The sequence below is a fragment of the Passer domesticus genome, chromosome 17, assembly GCF_036417665.1.
Source record: "Passer domesticus isolate bPasDom1 chromosome 17, bPasDom1.hap1, whole genome shotgun sequence".
NCBI classification, from domain to species: domain Eukaryota; kingdom Metazoa; phylum Chordata; class Aves; order Passeriformes; family Passeridae; genus Passer; species Passer domesticus.
Window position 1 is genome coordinate 7067592 of NC_087490.1, and position 15175 is coordinate 7082766.

Here is a 15175-nt window from a genome sequence, read left to right on the forward strand (position 1 = left end):
CAGAGCACTGTATTCACAGCCGTGTATTGCCAGGGGACTTTTTATTGCTGAGCTAAAAATTCTACTTCTAAGGGATCATTTCTGCTGCAAGGTCTATTTTTTTTTTCAATGGAAAGATGAAATCTTAATATGTCTAAAATATATTCAGCTGTGCCATTAAAATGAAAGGAATTACTAATCAGAAGGGGAAAAAATACCAGAGTCAGCTGGAATGCTGTATACACTACCTTTGTCCTAATCCTCTTTGCCATAAGCAAGGGAATAGTCCCAAAGAGAGTAGCACAGTTACAAGTGAGAGAAAGGCTGCCTGGATTTATCTTGTGTCAGTCATATATCTAAGTTATAATTATCTGGAAGCAGGGCTGTGCCTGGTAACCATTGATAAATAGGACAAGGCTGTCCTGTTTTGGAAGGCTTTAGAATGATGTGGGATTTTAGAAGCCTGAGAGTGAGGAGCTGCTAAGGTCCCTGGGTAGAGGGAAATAGCCACAGCTATTTGTAAGTTGTGACACACAGTTTGTTCAGACTGCTGTGAATTGTTGCACAGAGCTGGATTTTTGGTAGAAAACCTGAATCGTACGTTACTAGTTTTAAAACATAAATGTCTTCACTAATTGTAGGTTCTGAGGATTGTTTAAATGATGGTAAATTCTCAGTTGCCCCATGGAGTTTGTTTCTTCCACCTTCCCCGGTGGCTCAGCATAAAAATTCATTTTCAGGAAATGAAGTTTTCTCAGAAAAAGATTGCTCAAAACTCAGTGGTATAAACACTTGAAGTTTCATGCTGATGTAAGGCCTCCATGGGAGTCAGTTCTGCAGCAGAAATGAAAATGGGAGGGAATCCAAAAGGAACCTGCATAAAATAGCAGAAGGCAAGGTGACTCTGGCTAGCTCTCCACAAGTTCTATTCATAGTCAAGTCAGTTGAATGTTCCCTACTATTCTGGTGCACAAGTAAAGAGCTCTGCTTGTAATTAAATTACTACTGCTGTGGAGGAATGTAGGCAAAAAGTATTAATGACTTCTGAATCAATAAATCATGGCCTTAAACATGTTTTATTGATTCTTGTGATGCTTATTTCCCACTCACCTGTCATATTCTAGAAGAGCTTTGAGACAGTAACAGGAGTGACTCTGCTGGCTTTCCATGTAGGATCCATGTACTCAGGGTTGTACTTCACATATTTTCACTGTCAGTCTAGAGTGTACAGTCAGAATTATTTCCCCAAATATAAAAGTTCTGAACCAATTTGATAAAAATAAATAAACAGCAAAAGCAGACAACACTTGCAGAAATAAAACAAATTAAAACTTAAAGCATGCTCTTACCAGAGGGACCCAAAAATAAATCTGTGACAAAAGTAGTCAGATTTTTTTCTTAATTGAAATGTTTGCAGTGAGTACTTACATAGTTTCATAATCCATAGGTATTTTGGGCTGCATACAGCCAGATTTGCATAACAGACAGATGTTATGTCAGCATTTCAGATATAGCCTGAAATGACATTAATATTTAAGTTGCCCCAGTCATTTTCTAATGTGCTTTGAGAACGCTCTAATCCATTTTTTCTGTATTTTGTAAATTTTTGGTAAATGCACTGTGCAAAACTTAGAAATACAAAACCCCCTGTGTCATCATTGAGCAGTGCTTAAAAATAGCATTGCCACAAAGTGAAGAATAAACAATTCATTTGTTGGTGCAATGAATGTGTAATATCTGCTCTGAAGAACACAGAGGTAAGAAGGATTTATTTCTTGCACCTGATCTTGTCTTCACGTCAGGAATAATCCCATTGGAGACACTGGATTTACATGCTTACAGAACTGTGTAAAGGCACTTGGAGGGTGTCTGTGGCTTGCCCTCATTATTAAATCTCCTGTTAAAAGGGATCTAACTTTGTAGGGGACTTTGGACTTGTGACTGAGACAAATAGGTTTGGATTCATAACTTAATGAACCTGTGCATAACTTTGCCTCTGTCTGATCCTGCTGTTCTTTTTCTTTGTGACCTGCTTGATAAAAAGGTACTTTGTGATGTCCATTGTTCAAAGTGGACTCATTCAGTGGTGTATAAATACTGAAATGTGGGACAGGGCATTCTGGAGCACTACTGCATCTTCAAACCATTCTAGGTTATAATAACTTCATTGTAATTGACTCATGCTAAGGATGATAAAAAATTAGGGCTTCTGCTGCTAGCAGATAAATAGTCTGTCCTTTATGTTTGATATATCCTCTCTTCAAACCCTATAAACACTCAAGTACCTCTCCATTCATGGGCAGAGAAACAACTTGGTCCTAAAAGGTCTTATAAAAGGCAGTCAAGCATTTTGTAAAGCTGCAGAACTAGTCTGATGTAATTCTACATGACAGTGGTTCAGATTCATCTCTAAGGCAATGTATTTTCTTTCACTGTTTGGATATTTTTCCCTATCTCTCCCTTTCTTTACAAGGATTTTGACCATCACTGCCCATGGGTCAACAATTGCATAGGACGGAGGAACTACCGCTATTTTTTTCTCTTCTTGCTGTCCTTAAGTACGCACATGGTTGGAGTGTTCACCTTTGGGCTCATCTTCGTACTAAACCATATGGAAAAGCTGGGAGCAGCTCACACTACCATTACGTATCCTTCCTGTTGGTCTTTCCAGACTCAAGGTGACTGAGGAAAATGGGCAACAATGAATCTGGATATTGTTCTCCAGGAGCCTCCTGAGAGACCAGCTTATTGTCCTGGTGGAGCCTCTCCTGATCCCCCACTGCTCTCCTCCTCTAAATGCTCAGTGCAGGTTTTCCTCTGTTCCCATTGTACCTCTGTGAGCATGGATTGCTCCAGAAACTGTAGGTGACCCTTTGTCTTTCTCAATCTTTGTCATGACAACCCAGCAGAAGGATGAGCTGCCTCCCTGAATTTAACTTACAAGCAGGTGTAGCTCTCCACTGCTGTTTGCTGTGTTAAAACTCTTGCTGTGCTTTGGAGCAGAGTGTGCTCTGGAAGTAGCCCCCTGCATGCTGGTGTAACACATGAATTGCTGGCTCTGAGGGGTCATACTGCTCTTACAGGTTAGTGCAGAATATTCTTTAGAAGGTAGAAAGGTAGAGCCAGAATCACTGAGTTCACATTACTTTTTAACCGTCTCAAGGGTGAGGACCCAGACTAGGAGCAGATGGACTTAACTTTGAGATGAAATTTAGTTAGACCTTGCTAAAGGTGAGGAGCACTCTACTCTGCACCCATGAGACCCCACCTGGAGTGCTGTACCAACATCAGAAGGATGTGAAGCTGCTGGAGCAAGTCCAGAGGAGGCCACAAATATGCTCAGAGAGTCCCTGTGCTCTGGAGACAGGCTGGGAGAGTTGATGTTATTCAGCCTGGAGAAGAGAAGGTTGTAATGAGACCTTAGAGCCCTTTCCAATGCCTAAAGGGGCTCCAGGGGAGCTGGAGAGGGACTTTGGACAAGGCTCTGGAGTGAAAGGATGAGGGGGACCAGCTTCAAACTGAAAGAGGGCAAGTTTAGATGAGTTATTAGCATAAAATTCTTCACTATGAGGCCCTGGCACAGGTTGCTCAGAGAAGCTGTGGCTGGCCCTGGATCCCTGGAGGTGTCCAAGGTCAGGTTGAACAGGGTTTAGAGCAGCCTGGAATGTTGAAATATGTCCTGACAACAGGGGAGTTTGAACTAGGTGATCTTTAAGATCCTTTCCAACCCAAACCATTCTATGACACTGTGACACTCCCCTATTTTTTTTCTCCTTTTCTTCTCCCTGTCTTTCACAGACTCTTTTTCCCTTCACTCATCCCAGTTTCTTTAACTCTTGGATACAGAATGGCTGTCATGTGTGTGGCTGGGTTGTTCTTTATCCCAGTCATTGGTCTCACTGGCTTCCACATTGTTCTAGTGGCCCGAGGGCGCACAACGAATGAACAGGTAAGAAGCAATCCTTTCTCTGTGTTTGTGGCTAAAGTGTTGAGGTGGGAAGGGAAGTCAACAAGTCAGCTTGGATAAAGCTAAAGATGGTCTAGATCTTACCAGTAATGCTCTTATTGGAGCTTTTGTGAAGATCTAGGAAGATTGCCTATTTTTTTATTTTCAGATTTTTTTTTTAATACACTGCAGACAAAGGTTTCACCTTTTTAGTCACAGAGCATCACCCCAGGCTTATTTATTATTTCAAATCTACTCATGGCCTTGAAATAGGTTTTATGTGATAAGTACCATCAACCCCAGAAGTTCAAACTTTGAGTCAGACTGAACAATCCATGAGATTGAGTGAAAGAAAGAAAGGAAAAGATGAAATCATTTGCCCTCTCTCCTGGTATTTTGAACTCCCCCAGCAAGCCCTCGCTGCCCATAACAGGGTCTGAGTTAGCTCTTTGTCTCCCTCTGTTCTCATGCATATGAACTCTCACACACACACACAGAGTGCTGTTGGACCCAGCTTGTTTTGCTTCTCCAATCCAAGTGCCAACATGACACCTTGTGCCAAAAAGCCCGTAAAACTCGAGTTCCCCTGCAGTCACTCACTGTCCATGAGCCACAGTCCCTGTGGTTGATGCAGACCTGCATTCATGTGCACACTGATGGCTTGGTGTGGCTGATAGAGATCAGGGTGATGGCATCAATAGCAGGTCTGCAGGTGTGGCACTGGTCTCAGCCCTCATCCCAAAGTTCATGAACTCTGTGCATTCCAGTGCTTTCCCTTCCACAGCTCCAGCTCCAAAGTGACCCTCACATCTGGGCTTTTTCACATTTTTTCCCACCATACTTCTTTTCCCTTGTGATTTGGGTTTTTTTCAGATGGGTTTTTGCTGCCCTTGCCCCCATGGGTGCTCTGCAGCTCCCACTGAGCTGTTTTGGCTGTCCTGGGGGCTGATGGCTCCATGCTGTGGAGCTGTCTGGCTCCTGGGCAGACTGTGAGCGTTGAAAACATCTGTCTGAGGCCAGGCCTCCGTAAACTGAGATGACATTGTCTCCATCCCACAAGAGACAATAAAAACTCTTATCCAGAAGAGTGTGGGAGGTTTACATAAGCAAGGAATCTGAAGTCATCCCGAACAGTTGCCTAACATGGCCTTTGAACAAAGCAAGCTTCCATAGCTGTCATCTTCAGATGCTTTTCTCTGTCCTGCTCAGAATCATCTGCTCTTCATTTTAAAATTAATTTTGGCCAAGTATTAGATTTGATAGTGCTAACAATAGTAGCATGAAACAAGGGCATTTTGGTCTCATAGCCCAAATCATGGTTTGCCTTAGGCTTGTCTTTATGCAGTGATATAAACTCTTCATGCAAATTTTAGGCTGAAAAAGAAGAAAAAATTTAACTTTAAAAAATGTAAAATTTAATTTAATGTATTTGTGGATCACTAGAATTTGGAAAGGTTGAGGATTTTTCTGTGATCAAAATAACTGTTGGAAAATGTCTCCTAACTTGGTTTGGTTTCCTGAGCTACCAAACCACTTGAGATTTATTACATCTTCCCATGCCATTTTGAAAATTAAATATAATCTGGTCTTAATTTCTGCTTAGTCATATGTAGGGGTTATCTGTAACTGAGGGATGGATGTTCCCAGCCCTGAAGTCCTTTCAGAGGAAGCATATCTAAGTAATTAGAGCACCAGACCAGGAGAGATGGATATGAGATCTGCTCCTGGCTTTGCCACTGTTCTAAAACATTCCCTTTTCTCCTGCAATCTCAGTCTCAGTCTCTTTTCTCACACTGGTAGTTATCTACTGTCAGCTTTGCAGTTGCAATATGCTCAGCTTATCTTGTTCTCTTTTTCCAGTACATTTTATAGGCCAGTAGTACAGACATTTTTGGGTTTTTACTGTAAATTTTTGGTATTTATTAATTCTGCAGTTTGTAAGTTCTGAGCATTCATAGTAGGCAGACTGTGATTGAAAAGTGCATAGTGGCTGGGTTTAAATGTTTCTGAGCTTTCTGAATGCCTCTGAAATTCTTTTATGGAATGAAAATAACCCATAACCCAACATCTGCTCATATCCTGGTATTTTTAGTTTCTGAATAGAGTAAATAAATACCCTTCCTTCTTAGGCTGCTTTCTAGCAGTGATTTTCAAACTACTTTAGAAACCAAACTGATATAATTAGTACTTTAATCTGTGAGTTGGAGAAATTTTATTTTCATACTGTGTTTGAGAAAATGGGCACAGAGATATGAAATGCTTTGCCAGCATCTGGCACAAGTCAGTGTGAGCCTAGGATTGAATGCAGACATGCCAAATGTCCCAGGCCCATGTTTTCATCAAAAGGTTGCTCTTCCAAATCTCAGATCTTCCAGCCTCTCTCTCTTGGCCTCTTAAAGAGCTTTATGTTATATCAACAAGGCAGCATAATATATGCAGAATCATTTCATCGTTATTTTATGTGCAAGTTACTAAAGTATTTCTGGTGCTCTGTAAACTTGTTGCTAGATCAGAACTATGAGCTGATTAAAATGCTTTACTTGCAAACAACAACAGTAATGCTTTTAATGGCAACCACCATTAATCTCCCAGGCTTTATTGGTATTTATCCCCATATGGTGACTTTTGAGCATGTGCCTGTAGAGTACAAACTCTTTATAATGCTTATGAAGCCTTGAATGGATCCCGCCAGTCTAATGAGGCTTGGCTTTTATTAAACCTGCTCATTTACAAGCAAACATTGTAATCACCAGGGAGTTCCTGGCACCCTCCCACATAAGGCAGTGGTTTGTAGTGATTGCTGCTCAGGATGGGATCTGAGAGAGAGGAAACATTGATCTTATCCAGCATTTGGGAACGCTGATTCAACTTTGCTGTTGGTTTGGGGGGGACTCGCCAAGGCAGAGGAGGGGAAGTGATGGGAATGAAAGAGACCCAGACAGGATGTCTGGCTGGGAGCAGACACAAATCCAGTGCAGGAGCAGCATGGAGAGGTGAACACATCACTTTGAAACCCAGTCACATTCAGCAATGTCCTTTTGTGAAGAATCTTGAGTTGAGTGCCTCCTAGCTGGAATTAGCTGACAGAGGTGGTGTGTTAGAGCTGGAGAGAAAAAGTGCAGCATTCAAAGAAAAATGATCTGTTTGGGAAGGACAGAAGGGTCAGACTTGTTCTTGGCTTTCTGAGGCTTGGATGATGACTTTTATGTAACCAGATGTTTGAGCACTGTCCTGAACATGTTTGCAGGTGACAGGGAAATTCCGTGGGGGAGTGAATCCTTTTACCCGCGGATGCTGTGGAAATGTGGAACATGTGCTCTGCAGCCCCTTGGCTCCCAGGTAAGAGAGATGCTCTCAGCTGGGAATGAGGGAGCAAGAGCCCCTGTTGGGACAGGGGAAGAAATGTGCTTGGCTGGGCTCACAAGCCAAGGATCATTGATGGAATAAGAGGAAAGCAAAGCAAAACAGTCCTGAAGGTAGAGCTCTGTGATAGCTGCTTCCCTGCTGCATGGCTGTAATCTGTAATTACCACCTTTATCCCAGAAATATTGTTTTGGAATGAGCTTGTTGAGCTCATACCCTTGTCTTCACCAGCTTGTTTATCCAGTGGATTTCAGTAACAAGGTAAATATCCATATGTTATCATATTGCCCACACTACTTCTTATACTGTACAGGCAATGTCCAGTCTGCTGGGGAAAAGGAAGGAAGCTAAAATCAGCCTTTCTCCTTAAGACTTAAATCTAATTTAAGGCTGCTGTAGTTTTCAATCTCACTGGCACGTTCATTATCATAAAACAGATTATCAATGAGATCTACATCACAGAACTTGAGATTTTATTTATGGCTTTCTATTTTTGGGGAAATGGATTTATCGTTTCACATTTTGAAATCAGGATCTTAATGCAGTAGATCAGATGGACTATAAATAATTCTAGATCCTGAGCTGTCCAGCCTGCAAACGTATTCATAATCTTACTACAAGACTTATTTGAGCCTCTTTAGGGTGTTGAACAAATTCCAGACCCTGACACTCTTATCTGCCTTTTTTTCCCCTTTGTTATACAACAAATAAGTTCTAAAGGACTGTTACATGTGTTAAAGACATTGGAGTAGCTGTTTCTCAAACCTTCCAAAACATAAAAATCAGGTCAAGGTGGATGAGAAGAGCTGGGTATTAAACGCTGTGAGACACTTGTGTTAAGAGAGGGGCTGTGAGTACCGTCGTCATGGCTATTCACAGAACTGTAACGAGCAGAACATTTGTGTTTTGTGAAGACCTGTTCAGATTGTTCTGTATATTGAAGGTCCCTGAGCCATCACTACTAGAATGTCCTGTTCACTACATAAAACAGAGAAAGCTTGTGTGTGTATTGATATTTAGGCATTGTACAGACACTGGCCAATTGCACTTAGAGAATTCTATTCCAGTGGAGGGAAATTAGATATCTAAAGTCAGCCATTTCCTCTTAGATTTTTTGCTTCCTATAGACTTGGCAGTCTCTTTTACCTCCATTTATTTGAACACTAAACATGAAACAAGTCACCATGTGGTAAGTTAGAACTGGCAGCACATCATCTTCTCCATGGTAATTCCCCATGTGCTGGGTCTTGTTCCCCATCACTGACTCCCACCACAGGCAGCTGTTTCATGTTAACTGGGATGATGTAGTCAGACACTTCAGTTGGTGGCAGGCCTCTCTTGCTCTCTTCGTGCTCTTGTCCATTAATGCTTCAAGAATTGCTGATTTTTTTAATGCATCCTCTCCTTTCGCTCACTAACTCTTATTTTTTTTATTGCTGCTTAATTATTACACACATTGAAATAAATGGAGGTTCTTACCTAGATTCTGACACATTCTTAAATCATAACCTGGAAGTGGGAAGTTTTTTAAGCCATGTTCTTAGGTTACTGTTTATTTTAATGACGACTGTTGCACCATTAATCAGGTATGTGGTTGAGCCCAAGAAGAAGCAAGCTGTGAGTGTGAAGCCTCCCTTCCTGAGACCGGACTTGTCTGAGCGGCAGATCACCGTGAAGATCAGCGACAACGGCATCCAAGCCAACCTCAACCGCAGCAAGGTGAGGAAAGCTCCAAGCTCTGCTTCTGGAGGGCATGGATTGAGCATTACCAAGCCTGGGAATGAGTCTCATTGACAAATTTCTTTGAGATGATGCAGAAAGTAGAGTTTGAGTCCTTGTCATATACTTCATGCTCTGAAAGTAGCACAGGTTCAGTAACAGCAGCTCTTGATCCAGTAACAGGCAGCCCTGGCATGGAATCCCTCTGGGCTTCTTTTGGAAGAGTTGCATGTTCTTTGCAGTAGTTATTTTCTGTTCCAAGAGCTGTCACCTCTTGGTGTTCAAATTAATTTTAATGAACCCTTGTACCACCAGACTAGATCAGCTGTTCTACTTCAGAGAATGCTCTGAGCTTCCAGGCTGCAGGAAGGCTTGTGGTCCAGGGCAAGGAATATTGACTCAGAAGCTGAGTTCTCTTCTCTCCTCTTTTCAGTTTCTCCTGGCATGAATAACAGAGAAGGATTTATTTAGTCCCATAAAAAGTGGTGGATTCAAACATAGCCAACTTGCAAGATTTTTGTGGATAGTTACTCCTTTGGAAGTAGCTTTGGATTGTTGCTTGCTGAGAGCTACCTGGAAAGTTGCTGAAAAATGCTAGAAAGCACTATTGTCTTCTACCACATATTAATTAGCATGATGATTATAGTACTTCGTTTGCCAAGTAGACCAGGATAGTGCATTTAAAATTCTACTGGTTATGACAATGCTAATTTCTCATGTGACAGTCCTTGCCTGCAGTGGATGCTAAATCCCATTTGTCATTATAGGTATAGATAGTTCTGGTTCTTTGGTATATCCAGCACTCTGCCACATGCTGTTATTTAACAAAGTTTCATGTAAGGATTGATTTTTTTTTTTTTATTTCTTCAGTCTAAAATCAGCCTGGAAGGTCTGGAGGATAAGAGTATGGATGTGCAACCACCTCTCCCAGCCAAAGGAGATCCAAGCAAGTACTCTGAGCTAAAAGGGCAGCTGGGCACCAGTGAAGGTATAGTTGCATGATCAGTATTTTATTTTTATTTACAAGAAACTATTTTAGTCACTTGGAAATGTTTCTTGTATTCTTTCAAAACATGGGATCTGGGTGAAGGATTTTTTTCTATTTATAAGACTTCCAGACTAGGGGAATTAACAGCAGGAAAGGGAGAGAAAAGCCAGCTTGAAGCAGTTTATGCAAGCCTAGGTTGAATTTTTCATGTCAGTTTTACAGTGTTTATAAACTCTTTTAAACCCCTTCTTAAATCAATTTTTTAATTATAAATGTCTAAGGAATCTAAGGAATCAGAAATATTAGCACGCAATTCTTAGGCATTGCAAACTGAATTATGTCATTTGTAAGAATGTGAACTTCATGCTTTGATACTATTAAAAAAGCTTTTTTTTTTTTTCTCAGAACTAGTAGCTGAATCCAACCCAAACATTTAGTATTTCAAATCAGGCAAAATTTCTACTCACCAAAACTTGTCACCCCCCTCAATATATTGTGTCTTGTTTCTTCTTCTCTGTAGATGGCTGATCTGGCAGCAATGTGCTGTAACTGCCATAGAGACTCCATTGATTTTGGTGGAATGCTACACAAAAGTACTGCAAGTTCTGTTCTCTCAGAACAGATCCGTTTGCAGAGGATGGTGGATGGCAGGGAATTACGGCTGACAGCTTTCTGTCCACACACATTTTAATAGAAAGTACTTTTTTGTTTCTTTTGCAGAAGGAGGCCTCTCACCCAAACTTATCAGCCCTCCCACTCCTGCCATGTACAAATACCGACCAGCTTTCAGCAACAATCCCAAAGTGCACTACCACGCCACGGCCGAGCAGGTGAGCGAGCCCGCGAGTTTCTGCTGCCAGCTAGCAGCAGGCATTGTGGAGCTGAGCAGGAATTCACTGCAGGGCTCTAGTGAATTCAGAGTGTAAAAGTAAACAACAAAGCTTGGCACTGTTGTGTGACAGTGTATTATTTTCACTGTGCTCCTTCTGGAAGCATGTCTGGTTTCACAGCTTCCCCCTGCTGACACGTCTGTCCCGCTGCCAGGCGTGCGCTGCCGCTGCTGCTGTGTCCCAGCCTGATCCTGGGGTGCTGAGAAGTGTCACCTCCCGTTGGCTTCTCCTGGCAGAGGTGCCACCTCACATTCCCTTCAGAGGGAGCTGGGCATGCTGAGTGCTTCTCTGGATCAGACCCTTTAGCCAACACTCAGTGTACTCACTGATTTCTTAAGATGTCAGCATGCAACATAGAAAGAACTTTTGAAGCATCCCAAGAAATATTGTAGTGAAAATTAACAGAAGACTCCTCATGTGTGACCCTCCTTAGCACCTATTGAGTGCATTTGGGTTATTTGGAAAAAAACACCTTCCTAACTCTTGGCATCATTTTCACTTATCAAGAAAGCTGAGGTCCAAACAATTACACAGATTTGCTGTGGATTTTCACAGTTTTCTCTTTTGCTTAGAAGTTATGAAACTTATTTCTCATGGGTTTATTGCAAATACTCCTTGGCCCCTGGGACCCGAGAACAGCATTTGGAAAATCACTGGTCTAAGTTGTATATTTGCAATGTGTATCCAAGTCTTCACACACCAGTGGAGACACCCTTAAAAAACACACAGCACACACAGTGCAGTTTTCTCAAAATTAATTTCATCAGACCTTCAGTATCACTCCAGGAATAACAAGAATGGGGTTATAGGAAGGAGTATTACGAAAGAAGTAAGGAAAAGAGAATATGGTAGATAAAAGCAATTGACTGTAGCAACACTGTAATAAGACAGAATGTTCCTTATATGATGAGGAAAGCTTTTCCTGAATCCTTCTCATTTTGAAAAGAAAGATGGTGATAGTGGAATTCCAGCTATGACCAAGTTTAAGTTTTAGTCTTACTGCAGTAATGGTAAATCTTATTCTCTGAATAAGATGAAGAAAAGAGTGGCTTATGAGAGGGAACACAAGAACAACAGTGTGTTCACTGTATCCAAAAAATTTAATATCCTATCATTTTCATTTTATTACATGAAAAAATGGCTTGATATCCAGTTCAAAATAGTCTATTTACAGGCATCATCTAGCAATTTTGAGCTGTGGAAGCCACAGCATTCTGAGTCATAATGCCAAAAGTCAGAGAGCCAAGGAAGGTGGGCTTGTTGTGTTCATTGAGGGCACAGCCAGAGATGCAATATAGATACAGGGCAGGTTCTGATTAGGCCAGGGGACTGGGCAGTGCTGTGAAATGATAACAGGGAACAGCACCTTCACTCTGAAGGTTGCTGTTTCAGTCCTAACCCAAAACAGTGCTGTTGCTGTTGCTGACTGGTGTGCAAGCTCTGGGGCCTTGTTCAGTTTTACAGTAGTCACAACCAGCTGGGAGTATCATAAAATGGGGGTCACGTGGTGAGGGGATAGGAGGGCATGGATTTGTCTGCCAAGCCTAAGTAGGAGGTACAGAGGGAAAGAGACTGAGCTGTGTGAGGAATGCCATGGTGTCTGTTCTGTATCAGTTCTTCAGCCTGTCAGTGTAATTCTGCTTTTGAGCAGTGAAAGCTGCTAGGAAAGAGGCATTGGGACACAAGGATAAGTAGCACAAATATTCTTAAAAGCTACGTCATTGCTCTCATCCTCCTTTACAGGCTGTCACTTGGTCTCCTTTTTCCAGAGAAGGCCAAATTTAGCACCATGCTCTAGAAGAGAGTGAGCTGTTTTGCATATTTCTCTATCTTCTAGCTGAAAGGAAAAAGCTTTTTAAAAACATCCACAATAAACCAGGTGTTTGTCATTCAGTTTATTTTTTTCAATAGTTTTCCTTTAAAAGAAACTAAGGAACAAGCTGTGCCAACTGCATTTCTGATTAAATATGTGACTGATAATAACTCTTTGTTTGCACAGCCAGTGTAGCCAATTTATTGTGCATTATGGCAAACTCTTCCTTAAAAATAACAGTGAAAAATATTTGCTTACCACAGAACGGCATTTTAAGTGAGCAGAACTCTGAGCAATTTTCACAGACTAAAACGAAATGAAGTCCTATCTGTTTTCAGAGCACATAAATAATCTATGGGCTTTGTTTCCTTTTCTGACGTGGCCACTTTCTCCTACACAGGCAATAAAAAAGAGAAAATTGCTTCTTTTCATTGTCTAAATAATGGGAAGGAGCCTCTCTGCTTTAATTAAGGTTAAGTGCCTAATTTTAAAGACCTATGACCAGAAATTCAGAATTACTGAATATTCATAGTGCAGAGTAGAGTGGATAAGAGTGTGCTGGTCCCCAGTGTGTTGAAATGAAGCTCAAAGTATTTCTGTCTCAGCACACAAGACCAGACATCCCTCAACTCAAGAGCTATTTGTAGAATGTGAAGTGCAGTGCTTTTTCCAAGGGCAGTATTATCAGATAACAATCTGATTTACCTTGACTGAGACTTGAGTCTCAGCTTGGGTCTCATTCAGTGTTTTCAGTGTCCATGTATTAGCTTACTTTTAATGTCAATATTCTTTAGCACTTGCTGTGAATAACTCCTCCTTGCTTCTAAGGTGCTAATCCATATGTTGAACAGGAGTCAGGAGATTTTTTTGTAACGAACCTGGGCTGACAGTCAGAGGGAAGACCTTCAGCTCTGTCCTTCCCATGCACTCACTGAGAGAGAAAACCTGTACTTACTTACTTCTGTATCTCACCTCTGTTTTAGATCACCCTGCAGGAGGGACACAGTCAAGGGGCTCTGATAGAAGAGGATGGCAGGAGCCTTGATTACCAGTCCGAACCCAGCTTGGACATCCCCAGCTACCGCAAGAGCTCCCTCCACAAGACCTACCAGTCTTCCCCACTCCAGATAGATTCCTTTGCCATCAATTCACGATCCCTGAGCCTGAAATCTGCTGGCAGGAGAGGGACAGACAAAGTGCCCCTTCATCCAATAAAGTCCGAAGGGGCGGCTTCCACCCCTTACAAAAGCATCTTTTCTCCCAATTCCCTGTCCAACAGAAATGGGAGTCTTTCATATGACAGTTTGCTGAACCCCATGTCTCCCTCGGGGAGGAAGTGCATTGCCCACTCTGCAGTCAGCTCTGTCGGGTACCACTCCCCATATTTGTCAGCCAAAATGTGCCACCTGCGGGGCAGCGAGCTGCAGCGCCAGCCCCCGCAGAGCTTCAGCCCCGTGCTGGGCAGCCCGGCCCCGCATCAGCGAGACCCCTCCCCAGTGCGCTACGATAACCTTTCCAAGACAATTATGGCATCCATCCAGGAAAGGAAAGAGATGGAAGAGAGGGAGAAGCTCCTCCACTCGCACCCTGACTCGGTGTTTGCAGACTCGGGGGTCTATGACACGCCCAGCTCCTACAGCCTGCAGCAAGTGAGCACGCTCTCGGAAGACCCGCGCAGCATGGCCATGAGATACGGATCCAGGGACAATCTGATGGCTGCCACCAGCTTTAGCACAAGGAACCCTCTACTGCAGTCCTCAGTGTCTTCACTCTCAAGTGCAATGACAAGAGCCCCAAGGACTTCCACAACCTCTCTGCAAGCTGATTTAGCCAATAATAATGTGCAGTCCCATCAAGCACTACAGGGCAGGGTCAGCAATGGCTCCTACAAATCCCCAGGCCACCAGGTCCCATCGTCCCCCACAGGGATGCCTAGGTCACCCTCTTACGGAGGCCCGAAGGCTGTGTCATTTGTAAACACTGTGGAAATCACAGAGGTGCAGTCAGTGGGAGCACAGAGGTATGTACTGCTTGGGGGGCTGAGAGCAGTGGGAATCTGCTTGTGAGTAAGGGCTTGAGCAGGGGCTGCGCTGGAGGCACGCCCTGATGAGGTGTTTGCTGTGGGCTATGAGGGTGGGAGGTTTGTGGGTGCTCTTCATTTTTGTCACACCCCCACAGCAACCTCATTGTAACAAAATGTTTGCACTTCTACTGTACCTTGAACTGCAGGTGGTCAGTTTTGCTGTAAATTCATAGTGATATGGTGTCATAGCCGAACTGAGAATTATTTCCAAGGTGTGAGGCAGATTATTCCTCCCCTTATGCACAAAAGGGTGGAACTCTTCTACTTTGTAGCTTAAAGGGAGGCTGACCCAGACATTGTGTGGTTACTGGGGCAGAGCTGGGATCCTACTTGTGCAACATACCCTGCAGTGAGGGAAACAGGCTGAGACCAGTCCTGGTGCTTGGCATAGAGA

General features: G+C 42.7%; 1 protein-coding gene across 6 annotated transcripts in view; it reads left to right on the plus strand.

Moving 5' to 3' along the window:
* ZDHHC8 (zinc finger DHHC-type palmitoyltransferase 8) overlaps positions 1-15175 on the plus strand; it is a 118754-nt gene that overhangs the window by 96371 nt on the left and 7208 nt on the right. For all 6 annotated transcript variants that reach the window (XR_010348862.1, XM_064393032.1, XM_064393030.1 and 3 more), the window contains 7 exons: positions 2453-2625; positions 3826-3928; positions 7173-7264; positions 8875-9007; positions 9878-9995; positions 10716-10825; positions 13682-14718. Coding sequence is in view for 5 of the 6 variants with exons in the window: in XM_064393032.1 (XP_064249102.1) it covers positions 2453-2625; positions 3826-3928; positions 7173-7264; positions 8875-9007; positions 9878-9995; positions 10716-10825; positions 13682-14718 (1766 nt within the window). In the remaining variant the exon portion in view is untranslated. The remainder of the gene's footprint in view (positions 1-2452; positions 2626-3825; positions 3929-7172; positions 7265-8874; positions 9008-9877; positions 9996-10715; positions 10826-13681; positions 14719-15175) is intronic.